Genomic DNA, 23,507 nt, shown 5'->3' on the forward strand with positions numbered 1-23,507 from the left:
CCTTGATCTGAAGAATTTTCTTTATAGGTTGTCACTGGTCGGTCGATCCTACACCATACTTTGAAGATTGCATGTTCGATGTCTGCGCTTGTAGGGGCGACGCATCACTTTGTTTATGTCCAATATTTGCATCATATGGAGCCGAATGTAATCGGCAAGGAGTTATTACGAATTGGAGATACCATGTAAAAGAATGCGGTATAATATACATATATCTTCCTCCATCAACAAAGAAAAAAATTTAATCATTTTTTCAGCCATCGAATGTCCTTTGGGGCAAATTTTCGATGAATGCGGTGACAGTTGTTTACGTACATGTGAGGACTTGGCTTCTAAAGATGTTTGTAGGGGACATTGTGTTGAAGGGTGCCGATGCCCTCCTGGCCAGTATCTAAATAGCAAAAATGAATGTATTCCTGAAGAACAATGCCAATGCATGTACGATGGACTGAATTTCAACAACGGATATAAAGAAGTTAGACCAGGACGCCAATTTTTGGAACTTTGGTAATATATACAAATTCATATATACATATACTAGTTATGAAAACTGTAGATGCAATGTACATATGTACATGTACATATTATCAATGTTCTCTAGTTAAGACAGTATTTGCCACAACGATGGGGTTGGCTGATAATCGCGTAGGTCTTACCATTGCTGATTAAATATAACAATAGTAAAAATAATAATTGTTAGCGCAATTGGATCTTGGCATTCCAGACCGTAACTATACACTACAGGACTACGGTACACTCTAGGAGTCAATGTGTTTAACATGGTGTTTGCCTTGATTATTGCCCTGACTCAGGCGCTCATTCGCAGCTGAGTTAACTGGTATTTGACATCCAACCACGATACAAATCCTTCTGTAACCAGTTAGATTTGACCGCCACCTTTCGACAGCCGAGGGCTCTAACCACTAAGCCATCCGGGCAAGTGAACTAAGGATTGCAGGGCATAATGGGAAGAAGACATTCAAACAAACGATGTTGATGATCGCATAGTTATAATTTCCATTCATACAGAGTTATCATTTTTTTCAAAACTTGTTTAAATGAGGTTCAGTGGAGCAGTTGTTTGAGTGTCGGTCCTCTGGTTTCATTTCTCTGGTTCGAGCTTTGCCTTGTCATGGATGTTCGGGTTCGGCTTGTGCTGTCCACTATCGCAGGTTTATCACACTTATAAGTATAAGAGTGCCTAATAGGGTGTCGTGTGAACAGGAAACCACGACAACATTTAAAGAACCACAGGGCAGCGGTGGTGCATTTTACGGCAAAATCCATGCCAACATACCAAAATCTGTATATTAGCAGTAAATCGGCGATACAAAACTACAGATAGTACATAAAAATTACAAATTGAAAACAGAACCTGTTAAGCCCGATTTGTACCAGGTGGACTCATTCCGATGATAGCACAAGCTACATGGATCGCGACTTTCTGCATGACGATCGAGCGTCTTCAACGTCTTATGCAAATCCTCGGAAACTAACTGCACATTCGAAGTCAGAACTGAAAGTGTATGAAGTCTCTCCATATCTACTTTATATCATCGTCAAATGGCATACTTTTCTTACTATTTATCAACAGTGGTTCGGTCCAACGGGACGGCTACATCGTTTATAAAGCACCTATTGTGTTCAACGGTGCAGTAGATGGCAATGGTAAGATCTCACAGTAGCTTGACCGAATCCTACTCTAAAATTTTCTCTCAAGTAAACTTTTCATAGGGATAATAGCTTGCCACTAGTTCATATTTCAACTCAAGCATACAATGCAGATGGTGTACTCGGTGCGGTTCAATATCTTGCATGCAGATGTTATGTAATAGATGGTCTTTATAATTGCACAATTTATAGTTAGAGTTGGTAATTGTGTCATTTATGGATTCTGTTTTGAGGAAAGCGTCTTGAATAAGGAATGCTTCTATTTCGTGAAACACTGTACTACAGAATATTAGTCAACAATCTGTTGGAGGCTTCGATGTCAATGCCTGGCAATAGCAAATTTTCAATGGGCCCTCCGTGAGGGTGTTTCTCTTTCCACATATCGATCTTCTGCTGGTCCCTGGGGTTCTTTTCTGTTCAACGGTAGCCTAATAATTGGCTAGAGGATTGTTTCTAAAAGAAAAACTCACGAAGAGGGTGCAATTGATTGTAGTTTAACTTTTGCAAATCAGTCACCCCCTTCCTCTCTGATGACGTGGGAGAGTGATCCTCAGCAGCTCTATTGTATTGTTTGCTATTGTTTGCAAGAAGCATTCTCAAATCCTATTCATACTTACCAGTGGGTAGCATCTGAGGCACAGGGCAAATGAAAATATCCATATTTATCAACAACACGTGCGTACCAGATACAAAAGCTTCCTTCCATATATTTAATAAGCAAGTATTCATACTTACCAACAGCGTTAAGCTTTATTCGCACTTCCCAGCACAGAGTGTGTCAGATATAATATATTCCCTATGCGAGTACTCACGCATTGGGGCAACCTGGATGAAGTGGTTTTCTACAACTGTAATTGACGTATCAACGAACGTCTCAAATACAAAATTTATCGCCGCGTCGTCTGCCCAGACGCCCTCTATGGTTTTGAGTGTTGGTCGACTATGAGAGACAAAGAGCAGCGTCTCATTGTAAATGTGACGAATATGTTACGTTGGATCTATGTCGTAACAACAATTCTGGCCGTTGGCGGAACACCAGTTTGTAAACTTCCGCCGGGATGCCATCAGGACCTGGCGCCTTCCTGTTTTTCATAGTGAGAACCGCTTCTTCGAGTTCTCCCATTGTGAAAAGGGGGCAACCCACGACGCTTTCCGCGCTATTTACATCAACCCCTACAGGGTGTCTGGGGAACAATGCCCGCACAATGCGGTCCATCTGGTCGGTGCTCAATATGCAGGGCTTCCGCAGAGCCCCGATTTTCCGAGTGATAAGCTTATAGCCAAGTCCCCACGGGTCATCATTCACCTCATTAACAAAATTTTGCCAGCCGCGAGCTTTGCTTTTATTTATAGCGCTGCGGAGTCTCCTTTTTGCTGATCTATATTGTGCCTTTATGGCACATGCCTCCTCGGTGGCGTACAAATGGTGTGCCAAACAGCGGAGCTTATGACACTCCTTCCGTAGGTCGGCAATTTCCGCCGTCCACCAGCACATAGAAGGCTTATCGCGCCTGGGGCCTCTCCGGGGCATGGAAGCCTCACACGCCATCGTTATCAGATTCATCACTGAATTTACGACGGTGTCAGCTGCGACACCACCGCCCCCCGGAGTGCCCCCAGCGCGGCCCTATCTGCTCCAAGAGCAGGGGGAACGTCGTGTTGGTGCTCGCCGGCAAGTAGCGTCAACCACTTCGCTCCTCTTCAGTGTCGAATAAATCTTTCGCCTTCTCAGATAAGTTAAATACAAAACCTTTTACCCGAACAGTCATAATAACATAAATGCCGAGCGGCTGTTGAACAATTTTCAGCGCTCTTCGCACTTTTTAAGCCGAAACCACTTTCCCAATTTGTTCATGTGAGGCTGTTATTGATTTGGTAGTACTTAATTTGGTTTGCTGCTTACTTGTCGCCCAATAATCGTACATCGTTGAAGTCCAATATGTGCCGATTCCCTTTTCGTGCCTGCTGTTTACCTTTGCAGCTGTTGCAGCCTGTTTTGTACCTTTGTTGTTCTTGTGTTTTGTGTGACGTATATCGTGTAATATCACTTCCAATATTCTTTGTATACTGCGAAAAATTGTTGCAGGAAAGCAAAGGTTGAGGAATGCACGTCTAAACAGGTATAACGCAATACCAATAAAACATCAACCACATAAACCACAGTATACACAGACTAGATAAGGTAATATCAATACGAAACGTCAAATTGCTGATGACATCTCTTGGACCAATATAATAAATAGTGAAATTTAATGAACATCTTGTATCTCTGGAATTATAATGGTTGAAGAAAAGTTATGAAGTAAGATTTGTAGGTAACATCTCTATCTATGAATAAAGTCTATAGCTATGAAAATCAGTAGAAAAGTTTAAGAGATATTCCAATTTGGCAAGCTGATCACAGATTTGCTAATGCTACGACCAAAAATGAAGTCATAACTAAAATGTATTCTTAGTAAATAGAATGTTGTACTCAATTATGAACAACAGAACACCTCCCTTTCAGAAATTCAAAGAGAAATTTAGGCTATTTTAAATATTTAATTTAGATTAGCGAAAGAAGCTTACTTCTACCCTAATGTTAACTTATTCTGTTTGAATCTCGGCGTCTTCTCGAGTCAATATATTCTTGCCTATAATTCAATTATCGGATATTAAATTTGGATTTACTTATTTATTTATTTGAGGAGTGCTAAGCCTATCAACTTGAAGGTGGATTGCATTAAGTGTACAGCAACTTGCTGTGCCACTTTTTACCGGGGACCCCTCGTTCATGCAAACACCTGATGAAAGGAAAAAGGCTAGACGATTTCCTCCAAGAGGGAGGCACGACGAATAAATATAGGCAGAAAACAATACTTAGCTACCGCTTTTCAGTCACGCTGCTCACAAAATGAAGGCGCGGTAGCGTCTGATGAATTATGCCCAAAAGATAATATAGCATCTTGTACTACCTTTTTTATCTCCTGAGTTTTACTCTTTTATCTGCTGGCGTAAATACTGACGGAACAGTATAGTCCCTTAACCGCCTTTTGCTTTCCACAGTCTCCAAAAGTTTATCTTGGAGCTTACAATCGCATTGCACAAAATGTTTTGAACACACACGAGCGAGCGAAGTCGATCTTCCTACACTTTCCACAAAGTTTTCTATACTATTCACAAATTGTTTCATTCTTCGGAAAATGAAAGAATCTTAAGGTGCTTCCTCTTCTCCCTTGATAACTATCATCACCATTGATCCCACACCTCATCATTTTCATTTTTTCTCAAAAATTTGTACACGACTAAATTTGGCAATCAAGAAATTAGTTGCGATTTTGCTGTATCAAACCACCACCAGTTGGCGCTGTTGGTGTCGGATGATGAAGTATGAATACTCCTACATTTAATCAAGGAGTCCTTTCAGTTTGGACCATTGTTGTGATAACAGTCAATAAAAAGGAAAAAAGGATGGAAAAGAGCCAAGAACGTATACTTTTTCTGTATGAGTTCAAACTCGGTCAGAAAGCAGCGGAGGCGACCAGGAACATTAACAGCGCAGTTGGAGTTGATTCGGTAAGCGAATGAACCACACGGCGGTGGTTCGAAAAATTTTGGCCAGGCGACGTAAACCTTCAAAGTGACCCACGTGGACATCCAGGACCATCGATTGACAACGACGAGCTGCGTTTGCTAGTCGAATCCAACACACGTCAGTCTGTGAGAGACATTGCAGAGAAACTAGCCGTACACTATTCGACAGTTTTCCGGATCTTGTAACAACTTGAAAAGGTGAAAAAGCTCTACAAATAGGTTACGTATGCCTTTAAGGAACAAAACACGGCGCTTCGAATTGAAATTTGCAGTTCTTTATTCTCCCGCAACAGAAGCGATCCCTTTTTGCACAGAATAGTGACATGTGATGAAAGTCCTGGGGGTTTAACGTGAGTACCTGCCGTGTGGGCATAATCTCACGGTTCTCTTTGGACACGGATTGATTTTGAGATCACAATCAGAGCTCCGCCATTCAAGCACAGCGGTCGCGGTTTATAGTGAGTGCAGCCTCAGCATTCATACCAGTGGATGCGAGGCCTATCTAACACATCTGCCACAACTACGACGTGCGACACCCGAGTTGTACAGCGCAACTCCACGCTTGAGCTCCGAGGAGCTCTGCCGGCGATGTTGGCATAACCACAACCACCATGAAACTCCCACTAGGGGGCCAACCGTAAATAACCGGGCCGAGAACAGGAATTCTCCTGAAGCATATGCTCTTAGAGGGCCGTCTCGGTTCCCATGGTAGCAGATAACCTCCGGTGAGGCTTTGTGGCCGAAGCCACTTTAGATGAGTCCCTTACAGACTCGGGTCTGATCGCCCTCCTCGAGTACGTGGGGACGGAACTCCCCAACGGGTTAACTGGAAACTGACATGTGATGTAAGTGAATATTATACGACAATCGTCGCCGATCAGCACAATGGCTAGATGCTGATGAGTCACCGAAGCATATGCCGAAACCGAGCCTCCATCCGAAGAAGGCAACGGTGACTATTTGGTGGTCTACAGCTGCAGTTATCGACTATTTTTTTTGGCACCTGGGGAAACGATAAATGTGCACAAATATTGTGCCCAACTCGAGGAAATTCACTAAAAATTGAGTATTCAACGGCCTAGATTAGTCGACAGAGATGGTGTGATTCTCCTTCACGACAATGCACGACATCAAGTATCCAGAACAACAGTTCAAAAGTTGAACAAATTGCAGTATGAGACTAGATCTCATCCATCATATTCACCGGACCTTTCGCCAACCGACTACCACTGTTTTAAGCATTTGGATCATTTTTTGCCGGGCATGGGGGGGGGGGGGGGGGTGGCATATAGATTCGGCGTGGGACATTAAACAGAAATCGTTCTTGTGCCGAGTATAGCTCCTTTTCATGTTGGACTCCATACACCAATAAATTCACTCTGGTCGCTTTGAAGACCCAAGTGAACTGTTTCCCTTCCTTATGCTTCCTTATGGCATATTAAGGCACCTATGGACATACTGCTTTCTTTTAAACCAAAGTAGGTTATATTTACTTTTGCCAGATTATAAAGCTGAATACAAAAAGTTCAATACCCGATCCACATGTTTGCTAAGTGCTAAATCTCAATAAGCCATCGCAAGTTCAAACGTTTGGCTTACCTTGTGTCGAACGGCAAGCGCTTGCCAACGATCCGATCAAATGTCGATTTGGACAAATCAAAGGGAATTTGCTTGCTCAGAACATAGTTACGCACCTGTAAACATGTGGATGGCGATGTTTGCTCCGCCAAACTTTGGTGAATGTTTGGAGATTGCGGCAAGCGGCAAACATGTAGAGCCGGCACAAGGAGTTTATAATACGCTCTTTCGCAAAAGCAGGCAATTTTCTTAATTATTTTCGGAGATGAACGGTTTCATTCTGGTGGGGCGACTACAAAACTTCACTACCCACAATACTCTGCTCTTAAGAAAAACTGTCGGCCCGTGGAAGTCGTAGCATCTTCTTCCAATGTCGTAGCGTTTTTGAGCGAATTCGTTTCCTGCAACTTCATTCGATTTCCAAAAATTGATGCAACGATGAATCATAAGTGCTGACTGGCTGGTTGTATGGCTTTCGGCAACAAATCAAATACAGTAACCTGCAGGGGATTCTACCAGCGTAGGCTGCATGGAACTTATCTGCATGCCCCGAGAGTCTAGAAAATAGCTACGGGGGCATCACAAAAATGAACACCACTCAAGGCTGTCCACAGGGCGGAGTACTATCGCCGCTGATGTGGAGTATGGTAGTGGATGAACTCCTGGACGTGTTAACTAATACTGGAATACAAGTCCAGGGCTACGCGGACGACATTGTTCTAATCTGTAGGGGCAAATATGAAGATACCCTATGTGATAGAATCCAAACTGGATTAAGGGTTACTAGTGCCTGGTGCAGGAAGGTGGGACTGCGGATCAACCCAACCAAAACCACCATAGTACCATTCACTAGGAGGCGTAAGCTGGATCACCTGAAAGCCATAACATTACATGATATGGAGGTGAAACGAGAAACAGAGGTCAAATACTTGGGAATCACGCTAGACCAAAAATTACTCTGGAAGACACATGTCGGAAACACTTGTCGGAAAGCCACGAGGGCTCTGATGACTTGCAGATCCATAGCAGGAAAAAATGGGGTTGTAGCCCGAAGATACTACTTTGGATATATACTGCAATAGTAAGACCAATGATTACCTATGGAGCGGTAATCTGGGCAGAAAGAACCCAACTCAGCACACAAGCCAGGGAATTACATAAGCTCCAAAGGCTGGCTTGCGTGTGTATCAGTGGGGCAATGAGGACATGCCCAACGGCATCCCTGGAGGTCCTTCTGGGATTAACCCCTCTCCATCTGCACATACAGATGCAGGCAAGGAGATCAATATTCAGGATGGCCGGTAGCATGAGTGAGGCGGGGAGCTGCCTAAATCGAAGGAAGATTGATATCCTTTCTAGGCGGTATCCCGAATTACTGATACCGAGGGACAACATGACAACGAGGTTTCACTTCGATAAGAAGTTTGAAACACGTTGGAGTAACAAGACAAACTGGGAAAGCGTGGCTGTGACATACGGCTTAAACCAGCAACTGATTACTTGGTACACTGACGGATCCCTCACAGCAGAGGGAGCGGGTGCCGGTGTCATTGGTCCAAGGAAAATGTACTTTGAGCCAATGGGCAGGTACACTAGCATATTCCAGGCGGAAATTTACGCCATAGACAAATGTGCCTCCTTTAATCTGCAAAGGAACTACAGGGGGCAGAACATAGCTATTCTCACCGATAGCCAAGCAGCGATCAAGGCACTTAGGTCCAACCAGGTGAACTCTAAACTGGTATGGGAATGCCTTGAGAGACTGAATACACTCGGCTCGTCCAACAAGGTCTGGATACTTTGGGTTCCAGGCCATGCTGGGCTGGAAGGCAATGAGGCAGCGGATGAACTAGCCAAGAAGGGAGCAGGGATGCCTTTATACGGGCCAGAACCCTTCTGTGGAATCGGAAACGGTTTCATGGCTATGAATCTAAGAAACGAAGAAAAACGGTTGAGGGAACTATATTGGGCTGGCCTACCAGGGATGGAGCAGTCCAGGGTGCTTATTGGGGGATACGAACCCATGCGCACAAAGGATTGCTTAAACCTCACCAAAAAGAACCTCCGAATCATAGTGGGAATTCTCACTGGTCATTGTCGGCTGAACTACCACCTAGGGAAGCTAGGGATATCTACGGACACTGCCTGCAGGTTCTGTGAGGAGGAGGACGAAACCTCTACGCACGTCCTGGGACAGTGTCCAGCACTTGTGCAAAGCAGGTCGATACATCTGGGAGAACACTTAATACCAGATGCAAAGCTGAAACTTCTGGAAGTGGGGAACATACTAAAGTTCCTAACGGTTACTGGCCTGCTTGAGATACTATGATCAACAGGTACACTATAACCAGTAAAAGGGGCACAATAGTTCTTCAAGGACGCGGTGCGACTTTCCCTTAACAAAAATAATAAATAATAAATCACAAAAATGGACACATACTCAGATTACTAGTTGTCCAATAGCGATAGCTGATCAAGTACCAACCATTTGTAACAGCACTTCTTGACCGATCATTGAGTACTCCTGAAAATAACAGGCTCTCTACGGATAATGTTGCACTTCCTGCGAACCAAAATTATCGTTTGTCCATTTCCAACGAACGAAGAAATTCTTGATAGCAATTGGACTATTTGTGTGTCCGGATAACTGAGTGGTTAGAGCACAAGGCTACGGAACGTCGTGGTTCAAATCTCGCTAGCGGCAGTGGGATTTGTGTAGTGATTTGACGTCAAATACCAGTCGACTCAGCTGTGAATGAGTACCTGAGTCAAATCAGGGTAATAGTCTCGGGCGAGCGTAATGCTGACCACATTGCCTGCTACAGTGTTCTGTAGTATACCGTCACGGTCTTGAATGAAGTGCTCTAACACACTTCAAGGCCCTGATCCAATATGAATTGTTGGGCCAACAATTATTGTTACTATTAATTGGACTATTTGAAGGACTACCACAATTGTACCAGCACTTGTGTTTCAGGGGAGGCGGTATTCTCATCGTAATTCACAGTTCTTTCCTCCCCATTTTCAAGGGAAATTTGCAAGATTCCTCTTAAGCAAACCTTACCTTTATACTGGCATTATTTACATTCGACTCCGCTTACTTATGACACTTACTACCTGACACCATCTCATCGCTGTTTTCTCAGAAGAGGATGGCTGGATACTTGTATTCGGAGACTTTAATCGTCCGAATAGCAGGTTCATTATCAATGAAAATGATAACCAGTCACAAGAAGCTCTTTTGGGGTAGGGTAGGTGAAGGCATTTACGCACAGAGTGTTGGACTCCCGCACCGTCAGACAACCAATTAAATACCTCACTATCGTCAGAAAGCTAGCCTGGAACCGTTTTGTCACAATACTTCAGACTAACCCCCGAACTCTCCCGCCCCGCGGCCATCCGACCTCGCCACCGGTCGAGTACTATCTTCTTTAAAACGGCAAGAACCCGAACGTAATATGCAACATGGTTCCACCTGTCAGCACTCCTTAGCATTTCCTCCACAATGTCTGGAGAAAGATTTCCTCTGTTTAAATAGAACTGCTGACGAATCCCATCCCAGCTGACATAAGAAAAAAAGGTGTGATGGGCGTCGCTTGCAATCCCATTGCAAAACATACTACCAGGAAAGTGCGCCTTCCTACTTTTATGCAGGTAAGACTCAAAACCTCCATGCCCACTTAGAACATGAGTAAGGAAATAGACAATCTCCAGTTTCCGATACAGCCACGCTCTTAAGATGCTAATGAGTCGGGTAGCCCATCGACCTCTAGTCTCATTTTGTCAGGAGAGTTGCCACTCATTTAGTATATGTAGGCACTCTAGGATATGTAGGCAGATGCCATCGCAAAGCTCTTCTTCTTTATACTTGTCTAAGACGGTTACGTCAAGGAGGTATGCCAAGACCGTGAGTCCATACCTCCGGAACTCATCAGGAGATGTCGCCTGCTAGCCGTAGAACCCACAATTTTTGCCATTAGCCTACTCAAGGCCGAAACTCTACCTACCGCCGTGTTCGCTGCTGCTTTGATTTGCTCGGAGAGCGCACCTTTGAGTCAAGAGTCCGTCCAAGGTATTTTACCGATGGTTTTGACTCACCGATCGATATGGGACGCAGGGTCGGAATACTCCTTTTAGTGAGGATGACTACTTTGGTTTTTCTAATGCAAGGTTGATACCATGAGCAGTTATCCATCCGCTTACCCGTCTTATCAATATGCCAAGTCTGCTTTGCGCCTGTTCGACAGTGCGTCCAGCAACAAGCGCCCTGACATAATCTGCATAATGGGGCATGCGCGGCTCTTCTCTCATGTCGAGTCTAAGCAGACTATCGTAGGAAGTGTTGCAGAGGTCCGGCCCTAGGATGAATTCCTGCGCAACCCCGACGTAACCTCTATCCTTCTCTGACTCTCGAACGTCTACCTCAATATCCGTAAAAGATATTTCAGCACGTGGAAAGTATTGTCTAGTGTGCCTATAGTGTCTTTCCATCTTACGGAATTACAGGCATTTATGAGGTCAAGCATTACAAGGAACACCACTCGTCGAAGTCGAATTCGAACACGACTTGCATGACGGGATTAACTGCGGATATCCTCGCTCTAAAGCTAAATTGCCTCGGTAGCACATTTCCCTTCAGCAAGTCTACGTCTGATGTGCTTTTGGGGCGCTTTTCCAGCAGTGCCAAGCATTCAAATTGGCCGGTACGAAGACGGCAGCCCAAGGTCGTCTTTCCATTGGCTGATCAGCGCAAACCTTACCATCTTCCAACGCGAAAGGAAAATTTCCTTTTTCGGGCAAACGTGGAATACGCCGAGCAGTAGGTCTGGCCGATGTTGCAGTACCATCTTTTATACCCCTGCTGGGATGCCATTGGTCCCGGCGCCTTCGTGGTTTTCATGGAGAGGAATGCATCTTCCAACTCTTCTATACAGAAATATGGCCAGTCCTCAGCGCTCACCGCACTGCAGTCATCATCCCTTATGTGGTGCCCATGGAATAGTGCCTGTACAAAGTGCTCCAGTTACTCGGCCTAAACTGAACAGGATTTCCGCAGGCTCCGATTTTTCCGATTACCAGTTGGTAAACGAGTCCCCACGGGTCTCCATTCACCTTATCGGTCAAGTTTTGCCATCTTTATTGTGCTGCGGAGTCTCCTTTTAGCTGATCTGCACTTTGTGATTATGGCACATACCTCTTTCCGGTTGTGTAGACGTTGCATCAAGCGGCGAAGTTTGTCACACTTTCTGCCGCAACTCTGCAATTCCCGCCGCCCTCCTGGGCATGGAAGTCCTGCAGGCTGGGTTCATCACTGAATTTACGACAGTGTCAGCTTCAGTGCCACCACCCCCAGAAGTGCCTTCCAGCGCGGCCCCACCTACTCCAAACGTTTTGATAAACCTTCTGGGGCTTACCATTGCGACGTTACACACGCAGAAAGAGCGCCGGGGCGGCATACATCGAGAGTTTGTGTCAACCACTTCGAAGGCAATGTATAGATGGTCGCATGCGCAGCCAACTCATGAGCGGTTACACTACGGTATATATTTATTTGTAGGATGTCGATCATTTTGATCTCAGTTCTGCTTTGAAGACTGGACACCGCCCCCAGCCCGCAGTGTGCGCAATGCTCTCACTAAACGCTCCAAACGCCCCTGCATAGAACGTAACTCTCCTTTCCGTTGCAGGCATTTGGTTTATAGGCTGCCTAACCGCATCTGCGGCATGTTGTCTTCCTGTTAGGTCCTCGACTGGTTGTAGGCGTGTACCCATAATCCAAACATCTGTAACATTCGGTTGGGGCGTGTTGGATTGGTATTCTACATATCATCCAACTAATTTTGAGTTTCCCGCTGTTAAGAAGCTTCCTCGCGTATTACCCCGCAACTTTCACCACAGCGAATTTTTGACCCCGCGCTTGATGGCTTCCTCTACCTTGTTCTTTTCCGTCAGCCAGTCAGGGTCTCGGATTTTCAGAGAGCGCCTGAGTTCTAGGCTAGAAACCAAAGCTTTCTTACCCAATAACCGCTTGACCGCCTCACATAAGGTACTTTTAACTGTCATCCTCCGGCCTAATTCGACTAGGACCCCACCACCCTTCGTTTTCCGAATGGTTGTTTCTGCTTTTCGCGTATCTTCTGTTGCACCACATGTCCACCTCTAATCCAGGAGCTTCTCCAGCTCCATCAGCCCGTTTTTCACCCTTTTGCTGACGTTTTTATGAAGGAACGTCGCAAACCGCATGCGCTACACCTACATCCTGCCGCGCATTTCTTGATAAATCTTTCATCTTCGGCTTTCGCAAAAAAAATCGACAGCGCTCCCACGCGGCTTATATTTGAAGCCATTTGGTCAGTTTGCCTCCTGCAGCACTGCATGGTGCTGTCTGGGTTGCTGTTTCCGTCGCAGGTGCCCAATCAGCCTTCTTCTCTGTTTACGTACCCCGATCTTTTGTCGGGTATTTCAGCCCGTACTTTCCAATAGCCAGGCACGGCTGCATCTGGCCTACGCTTAGCTGACACCAGGACTCACGGATGGATCAGCGCTCGTTCGGGGCAACGCGGTATACTAATACCGTTTCAGTGCACCCTACTTGACCAGGGTCTCGATTGAGGTTGCTATTGACAAGGAGTTGCCGAGAGCTCCGGGGACTTCCGGTGAGCCCCGGTTCTTTGGAGTTCGCTCTTTACCAAGAAATTTTCTCAAGACAGGTAATATGCCTGCTAGGGGGTCAGAACTACTTGCTCGGGCACCTCGGAGGTGCCACCCATCGTATCGTAAGCGACCCGTAAAGATGATTAGACTTCAGCTTTACCAATTTGCACGATGAAATGGTGATTAGTATAACTTTTCACCGTCGAGAGCTTTTCTCGAACTCTGCCCATCATCCAGTCGAACTCTCCTCCGTGGATCCTCCCCTTATCTATTCGTACGATAACGAAATTATGTATGCCTTTTTAAATGCTGACTATGTGAGCTTTATATACTTTTTCAACAGCAGCTCCCTTTTAGGTTCAGATGTAGATGGATTCAAAGAGTAGCTTAAAGGGAAATTCGATGCGATTCCCAGAGAATTCAACGTAAAATCCCGTGAAACATATGAGTCGTACAGAGTTAACGTAATAGGTGAAAAAATCATTACAAATTCAAAAAAAAATTTTGGCTCCCTAACATATAGCGGAAGGCAACTGGTTTCCCAAGTTTCCCTAGTTTTTGTTCACTTCTTATCCCTACGTCAATCCCAACGGCTGAAACGATTCCGACACCCCTTATCAGTGACTCATGAAGAGATCCGCAGAGCCATTCATGAGCTCAACGTCAAACCCCGCCTCGACCCCGATCTAATTTCTCCTTACTTTTTGCGCAGTGGATAGATCAACTGACTACTCCTCTATATTTGCTCTTTCACAAATCATTCTCAATGGAAACTTTTCCATCCTTTTGAGAATCATCCCACTTCACGCCATTTTCTAAGAATGGCGACAAACAGTTGGCTGGAAATTACACTGATCAGTGATGAAGTTACTACTCTCATTTACCCTCTTCTCAACGAACAATAAGATGGGTTTCGGAAAGGTAGGTCGACCCTCATTAATCATATCATCCTAATTTCTAACCGCCTCTGCAAATCAGAAAAGGAAACTAGCTGGGCGCGGTCTGCGCAGAATACAGCAAGGCTTTCTATTGACCAAATTATGTAACTTTGGTATATTCTGTTGCTTACTCAGTTAGCTTCAATGGTTTCTTCTTGATTAAACCCAAGTTGTTAAGTATCAACAACATCTACCCAAGAGAATTTTCGAACTCAGCACCGAATGTATCAGAAAACAGTTCTTTCTTTTCAAATCTCTTTGAATCTCCCTCCTTATAAATAAAGACTGGATCTCAAAAATTTCATGAAACTTCATCCAGGAGAATATTAATCTCAGCCTGATTCACCCACGATGGAGCATAAAACCTGGGAAACGCCTGGTGAATCTACAGCAACAGCTTGTACTACCAAACTCTATCTCCACCTCTACATGGTGATAGCTGGGAGTTCTTCTTCTTAACGAAAAACTGCAGACGGAGAAGGATGAAGGCGAGTCTCCTGTGCCTAAAAACGGGACAAAATGTACCAACTGGTCCTCCAGGTTGCTAGTTGTTTAGGGCTGACAACCCTACACGGAAAAACAAAGTTATGGAGCCACGGAAGGAGTCTCGGACAGGATAGATTTTACAAGGACGAACCCAACAACGACAACGGAATAATGATTTGCGCATTTTCTCACGGAACGTGCGGTCCCTGGACAGACCGCTACATCATATATTATAGCGGCCATTCAGTAAACCATGTGCTCGGACTATGCTGTTATCGGCTGTGAAAATATAAGCGAAAGGCAAATTTGCGATTGCGAGGCAAATTTAGAAATATAAGCTACATAAACGTTCACGTCCCTACAGAGGAGACTGCGGAGTCGGAGAAGGATACCTTCTACGAGGCAGTTGAGCGGACCCTCGAAATCTGTCCCAAGTATGTTTTCAAAATTATACTTCCCTTTTGTTATGCTATATGGAGGAGGCGGCTTTTGTGGGTTTCTTTATACCCATGTTCTCTTTATAGTTGATCAATTCCATCTACAGCCCTATATAGTTCACCGTTCAATCCGTAGTTGTGTCTTCTACTGGGGAATGTACGCCTTTTGGGCATAGACGTGTTGGCACGTGCCATAGCGTTGCATTTTGTGACACGGATAAATGTTCCCATGACCAGCCTCAGTATATTGGACTTGCCACACACCATTAAGGTTGAATTTTCCAACGCCTTTGTACACCAGCCTCATGTTCTTCTCAGATTTAGGTGTGTTTTTTCTGGCGGTGTGGTCTTCTCCACAGTTTGAAGAAAATTGCCTGGTAATGGTTGTGGGTATAGTACTCGTTAATGTCCCAAAACATATCTTATTAAAATCGGTTTACTGGCTGTCTGTCTGTCCGTCTGTGTATCTGTCGGTCACACGTATTTTTCTCGGGGACGGTTACAGCGATTGACACCAAAATTTGGTGAAAAGATGGGAACTGTGAACGCTCACGCATACACTGAGTTATATTATTCTACGTCAAATTTAAGGGGGTCTCCATACATGCAAAGGGGGGTGTAAAGTTTTTTCACCATGTCATGTGCGATGAAATGAAACGTCTTGATTAGTACTTTCCGAAGTCGGTCTTAGTTTTCACATTTATTGGAAAGGTAGGGAGTGAAGGAGCTGAAAGTGATCATTTCTTTAACGGACCCATTCTCAGAAAATATCCAACTGAAAAATGGGACAAATGCAGTTTCAAATGTCTTTATAAAAGAAATACACAAAACCTTTCATACCTGAAGCGTCCAGCTTCAGGTTCCCGACTTGTTCATTTTTTCCAAATAAAACTGCATACTGATATACCTATTGAACTGGATGGTAATGTTTAATAAGGAGCACCTTTGGTAGTTGATCTCGACTTTGTTAATATATCATGTTTGATTTGGAACCCATATTTACTAACGTTAAAACGACGGATGCAATGCTAAAACATGTACAGTGGGCTTAGAGAGTCGCCTGATAGATATTTCCCATGATATTTGTGATATTCACAGTATCGTGCTTGAACTCTCCATCACTGTTCTCAAAAGAGGTATCATTTTCGGGTTGATCTTGTGCAAAAGTAGGACTCATAGTAGCCACGAGTATTACAAACATTTAGTCACAGTTCAACTTATGATCAATATAGACCATGGAAAGATTTAATTTCTGATGGGCAATCTTCTTCAAAACCTTTCTTGTCTGCTTGGAAGAATAATTCGGTCGAAAATGACTTATTTCCGGAAAAAGAGATATAAACGGGATGTGGATTCGTTGTTTTTTCCCTACGAAATGCCGCTCAAAATCAGTGACAGGTTAATAGCTCAAAACTATAACCTCATTAACTGTATACTCCAAACCATTGGACACCTAGGTTTTCGCCCCTAATGGTTGACAGCATCACCGCTAAAATGGTCTAACTTCGAATAGTAACCTCGGTGATATTAATAAGCTCTCAACAATATGGTATTGCTTACCAGTCGCCGGGGTCCTATTAAAAGAATATCATTGAATCTCCTTTATTTTTTTCATTGCTGAATGGAATGTGGTCAGCCCCGCAGCAGATCTCCAATGTTGTTATGGCCCATGGTTACTCTCAAAGGTAGGGAAGGTATCAGGAGGAGAGTCACTAAAGTGCAATGCGTTGTCACTTTTTGGGGTAGGCGGGCGAATACATATATGCGCTGAGGGTCGGCCTTCGACAATGCTGAGCCACCAACCGATAGCGTGAGAGAGAATTGAGATTCCTAGCTCGAAGCATCCCTGCTACCCAGTCCCTCCATCGGTCGACGTAAATCTTTTTGGAAAAAAGAAAACCCCGAACGAAGTGTGCAACATGGCTGGATCTATCAGCGGGAATTCTTAAGTTCAAAGCACCCCCTTTCACCTGGTTCCTCCACCGGTCCAGCTAAATATTTTTGAAAAGACAAAGTATTTACCACAATGCGCAACCCAGCTTCATTTATTAATGCTTCTCAGCTCGTCTCCAGCAGGCTATTTGCCTCTGGACTTGTTTTCTGAAAAGTGTTGCCACTTATTCCGTATATGTGACTGTTCTCTTGAAACGAGAGTAACGGAGGCAACACTCGCGACCAGCTCCTGGTTAAGGACATCCACCTCCACCCCAAGGACAAAATTGGATTACTTATGGGAGGCTCCTACGTTTGCCGTTAGTCGGATTAAGAATGCGAGCGTATCCAACGTTGCTTTTATTTTTTGCTACAACGCTTATCTTCGAATCAGGTGTTAATCCAAGACATTTAATTGTTGGTTTTAACTTTATAATCGCCTCGAAAATGTAATGTAAGACTGAGATTTTCCTACTAGTCGAGTTGACTACTTCGATTCCGATGTAAGGCTGAAATCGTGGTAATTATCCCTCTGCTTGTCCGCTTGCCAAGTCGATTTTTGGCCGGCCTGGTGCTCTAACGTTTCATAGCGGCTTTTCAAAAAATTCCTCAATGTACTGCAAGAGAAGCTTGGCACATCTTACGGATTCGAAGGAACTGATAAAATAAATCGTTGCGAAGGGAATCAGCCGCCGAGATTGGAGAAGCGCACCCACAAGCACAACCATTCCTGCCTTCTCTTACTTCTGATCTTGTCCCTGTTAAGAAGCTTCCTCCCATATTGCTCGGCAACTTCCACAACAGCGAATTATTGGCCTCAGGAATTCGTAGAAGTGATACTTATTTGGGAATTAATACATTTAATACCAGATGGAAAGCTGAAAGATCTGGAAGTAGGGAACATATTAAAGTTTCTAACGGTTACAGGCCTGCTTGAGATACTATGATCAATAGGTAAACTATAACCAGTAAAAGGGGCACAATAGTTCTTCAAGGACGCGGTGCGACTTTCCCTTAACGGAATAATAATAATATTCGGGAATTGATTATTTTTCGGCATTCACGCTTGACGACCTCTCATGCGTGTGAGTTTTCTCGGATCTCGAATCTTCGTAGAGGGGAGAGGAGCACTACAAAGTACTGAAGCTCCGTCCCTGCACCAGCGGCCGCCTCATTTTGTAAGATTCTTTATGCAGCTCTAAATCGTGTGGAAAAATTGTTCGCAAGGCAGCAAATTGCAAGAAAGCAACATCTAATTATTTGACCTAGTTTATTGAACTACATGAATGACAATTTGCAAAGAAGTAAAATGCAACTTAATGAATTGAAATTATTACCAGAAAACAGTGCAAATAATTATGACTATGTCTGATTTATTTCATCTGAATTACACTGAGTCATAACATGAACAATTAAAAATAATAAAAAGTAGAACTTTGCATATGTTATTGAACTTCATGATATTTAATCCTTTTTTCTTCAGCCTTTGTCCCGTTCACAAGCGGGGTCGGCTTGTGAATGGGATATTTAGCCCTATGGAACTTAATTTTATGTTGAAATGATTCAACATATTGGGTCCCGGCCGATGAAAGTTTTTAAATTTGATAATGTTCTGTCGTGATATCCTGGGTGAAAGTAGTTTCCATGGTAAACAATAGCATGACAACGTTCAATAGTGCCACTACCCAATTGCAGGGGGCTAATCTGGGTTTTTTTTTGTTCGTCAGGAGAGTTTATTTTTTGATTGATTCCGGATGTATCCGAAGTAGGGTTTGCGGGGATATCATCAGGAAGTGGACAAAGGTTGACTATGTCAACTTGCTTATATTTATTTCCGTGATACCGAACGGTAGCTACTCGAACTTTTCCATCTAGTCCTGGGTGTGTTTCGATAATCTGAGATAGATGCCATTTCGTTGGAGGGGTTTCACGTTCCCGTATTAGTACCATTTGATCCCTCCTTAAATTCGGTGACTCTCCGGTCCATTTATCTAGCCGTTTAAGATGGTGTGGGTATTCAGAAACCCATCTTTTCCAGAATACCTGATTAAGTTGTTTGAGTTGCTCCCAACGTTCGTCGAATCTTTCCTTTCTCCGGTCCATCTCTGTTAGTGCCATTATTGGTCCGTTAAACAAAAAGTGGGGCGGAGTTAAGGCTTTTAAATCGTCTAGATTGTTTGACAATGGCATACCTATATTTGGCAAAGTACCGTGAAAAACTCTTAGAAAGTTAAAATTATTTTACATTCGTCCAAAATACGGTTTATGTGTTCTTTTGCGAATTTGATGCCAGCTTCCCATAGGTCACCAAAATGAGGAGAAGCTACAGGAATGAGTTTCCGTTTAACACCATCTTTAGCGGTTATTCGAGCAATTGCGCTTGAACTTCTTTCAATTATCTCGGATATTTTTCGATCCATGTATTTGTTGGCCCCAGTAAAATTTGTGCGATGGTCACTGTATATTTCCTTATACAGACCTAATCTACTAATGAACCTTTTAAATGCAGTTGACAAGGCTTCAGTTGACAGATCGCTTACCAATTCGAAATAAATGGCCTTGGTAATCATAAATATAAATACAATAAATTTATCCCTTTAATGTATTAGTCGATCAGTCTTTGGATATTCGGGTTTTAAAAGGTCCAGCGAAATAAACTCGGGACTGCATAAATGGATGTGAGGGACTTACGCGGACTGCTGGGTAATCTCCCATTATCTGATGAATCGACGATGCTTCCGAAGCCGCCACCATATACAGCAGAACATGTGACGAGAATGGGACAGTATCTACCAGGCTGTTATGGGCAAAAACGAGAGTAACACCGATAAAATCCAGATCACTTTACCGAAATTGGAACTTAATGGAGCACTATTATTAGCAGAGCTTATGAACTTGCGACTTGAAAATATTCCAATACATTGCTGGCTTGATTCAACAATTGTGCTTGCATGGCTGCAAAAGGATGAAACGAAGCTCGAATCATCACAAAGTTGATTTTGAGTTGGATTATTTTCACCGGCATCAAATTCACATTCACTATTTGGTTCAAACGCTCCTCAATTTGTTAATCACTTACAAATTAAACCAGAAGTTGAATGCTGCCGATACGGAAGGTTTTGTGTTTTTCTCTTATGAGAAACTTTCAGTGTACATTTTTCATACTCTAACATAGTTAAAAATTTAAAGTATTCATTAATGTATTTCGAAAATTCAAGATACATATTGAATATATAGTTGATACTATCCTAAGCAAAAAAGATGTCGTACCACGTACTAGTTCATACGGATACATGTACGCATCTAAATTAATCGTTCGCACTGCGAAGACATATACGTCTATATTCATCTTCCTGCAAACTTCCAAATGGCCAAAACAGCTAAAAATATAAAAATATAATGTTCTCATGCGACCCTCATATATACATATATATATATATATATATATACTCCAAACACTTCTCCAGAAGTCTTCTGCCTGATCCAGATTGAGGTTACTTTCCCTAAATCTCATCAACTCAGGTAGGGAAAGTAACCTCAATCTGGATCAGGCAGAAGACTTCTGGAGAAGTGTTTGGAGCGAATCCAGCCGTTGCAATTTAGAAGCAGCGTGGCTCCCACACCTTATGCGCTCATGCGAGGCCCTCTCCGAAATGACCATGCCTGACGTAACTGAAGTCGACGTTGAAGCAGCCCTTGACAAGGCAGGTAACTGGAAGGCGCCAGGAGTTGACAAGATTCACAACTTCTGGCTGAAGCGGTTCAAGAGCACTCACAGGATATTGGCAAATCAATTTAATCAGATGATTGCCGATCCTGATTTAGTTCCACCATTTTTCACCAAGGGGATAACTTTCCTCATCCCCAAGGAACAGGGTGTCTCTTGCCCTTCAAAATGTCGACCAATTACTTGTCTTCCTACCATATACAAGGTCTTCACTTCACTTCTGTGCGCGAACATCTCAAAACATCTTGATGTTCATAAATTGATAGCTGAGGAGCAAAAAGGATGCGCAAAAGGCTCCCGTGGCTGCAAAGAACAGCTTATAATCGATACGGTAGCTGTAAAGCAGGCTGTCCACCAAAAACGAAACATCTCGACAGCCTACATCGATTATAAATCAGCCTTTGACTCCATATCACATTCGTGGTTACTACAAGTGTTACGCTTGTATAAAATCAACCCGAATGTCGTTCTCTACTGAGAACAGCAATGAAGAATTGGAACACGAAGCTATCGGTATCTTCGCAAACATCAGGAGAGATACCAATCAGGCGTGGCATTTTCCAAGGCGACTCTCTAAGCCCACTGTGGTTTTGTTTGGCTTTGAATCCGCTATCCCATCTTTTGCATGAAAGCAAATACGGGTTCCAAGTCAAGCATGGCATATTGTCGAAATGTACATTAAGCCATTTGATGTACATTGACGACATCAAATTGTATGCCAAAGACGAGAACCAACTTCGCTCCTTGCTGGACATCACCATCCAGTTCAGCAGGAATATCGGCATGCAGTTGGGTTTGGAGAAATGTCGCATAAAAACAATTGTTCGGGGAAAACACACCGACAACGAAGGATACAGCCAAAATAACATCCGAATTGAGGGCATGGATTCGGACGACGTCTACAAATACCTCGGCATATTGCAAGCAACAACACCTGCTGTGGCAATAATTAAATCTAAGTTGCTGGGGGAATTTGAGCGGCGTCTGGATCTTGTCCTTAAAACTGAGCTGTACGGGAAAAATAAAATCATGGCAATCAACACCTTTGCCATTCCCGTCCTTCTATACACTTTCGGTGTGATACAGTGGAGTAATACTGATTTAGAATCTGTCAATAGATGGGTAAGGGTAGTTCTTACAAACAACAACATGCACAATAGAGCTGCCGAAAAATTGAGGATCACTATCCCACGTCATCAGGGAGGAAGGGGGGTACTTGATTTAAAAACGATGCACTACAATCAAGTGCATTCTCTTGGTGAGTTTTTCTATGAGAAACAATCCTCTAGCCAAATACATCAGGCTACCGTCGTGGCAGATAATAAATTATCTCCTTTGAACTTGAGAAGCAGAGAATGGGATCCCATGTCGAATGTTACTTCAGTCCAACAGAATATCGACATGTGGAAAGAGAAACCCATTCACGGAGGTCATAACAAAAATTTGCCGTCGTCGCTTGACTTTTGTTAGGAATGCTTAGGTCTCATAGAAAAGTACATCATTTGTCAACCATTTGTTGGAGGCTTCGATGTCAATGCCTGACAACAACAAATTTTTGATATGACCTCCGTGGATGGGTTTCTCTTTCCACATGTCGATCTTCTGTTGGACTGAAGTGACATTCGACATGGGATCCCATTCTCTGCTTCTCAAGTTCCAAGGAGATAATTTATTATCTGCCATGACCTTAGCCTGATGTATTTGGCTAGAGGATTGTTTCTCATAGAAAAACTCACGAAGAGAATGCACTTGATTGTAGTGCAACGTTTTTAAATCAAGTACCCCCCCTTCCTCCCTGGTGACGTGGGATAGTGATCCTCAATTTTTCGGCAGCTCTATTGTGCATGTTGTTGTTTGCAAGAACTACCCTTACCCGTCTATTGACAGATTCTACTCGTAAATCAGTATTACTCCACTGTATCACACCGAAAGTGTATAGAAGGACGGGATTGCGAAGGTGTTGATTGCCATGATTTTATTTTTCCCGTACAGCTCACCTTTAAGGACAAGATCCAAACGCCGTTCAAATTCCCCCAGCAACTTTGATTTGATTATTGCCACAGCAGGTGTTGTTGCTTGCAATATGCCGAGGTATTTGTAGACGTCGTCCGAATCCATACCCTCAATTCGGATTTTATTTTGGCTGTATCCTTCGTTGTCGGTGTGTTTTCCCCGAACAATTGTTTTTATGCGACATTTTTCCAAACCCAACTGCATGCCGATATCTCTGCTGAACTGGATGGTGATGTCCAACAAGGAGCGAAGTTGGTTCTCGTCCTTGTCATACAATTTGATGTCGTCAACGTACATTAAATGGCAATGGCAATGTCAATATACATTTCGACAATATGCCATGCTTGACTTGGAACCCGTATTTGCTTTCATGCAAAAGATGGGATAGCGGATTCAAAGCCAAACAAAACCACAGTGGGCTTAGAGAGTCGCCTTGGAAAATGCCACGTCTGATTGGTATCTCTCCTGATGTTTGTGAAGATGCCGATAGCTTCGTGC

The 23,507-nt window shown here is 43.5% G+C and overlaps 1 protein-coding gene across 1 annotated transcript in view; it reads left to right on the forward strand.

Moving 5' to 3' along the window:
• LOC119650231 (hemocytin) overlaps positions 1-23,507 on the forward strand; it is a 456,315-nt gene that overhangs the window by 211,088 nt on the left and 221,720 nt on the right. Inside the window, exons 16-17 of the mRNA XM_038052810.1 lie at positions 28-198; positions 258-507. Coding sequence (XP_037908738.1) covers positions 28-198; positions 258-507 — 421 coding nt within the window. The remainder of the gene's footprint in view (positions 1-27; positions 199-257; positions 508-23,507) is intronic.

Source organism: Hermetia illucens, chromosome 2 (genome assembly GCF_905115235.1).
Source record: "Hermetia illucens chromosome 2, iHerIll2.2.curated.20191125, whole genome shotgun sequence".
Taxonomy (NCBI): Eukaryota; Metazoa; Arthropoda; class Insecta; order Diptera; family Stratiomyidae; genus Hermetia; species Hermetia illucens.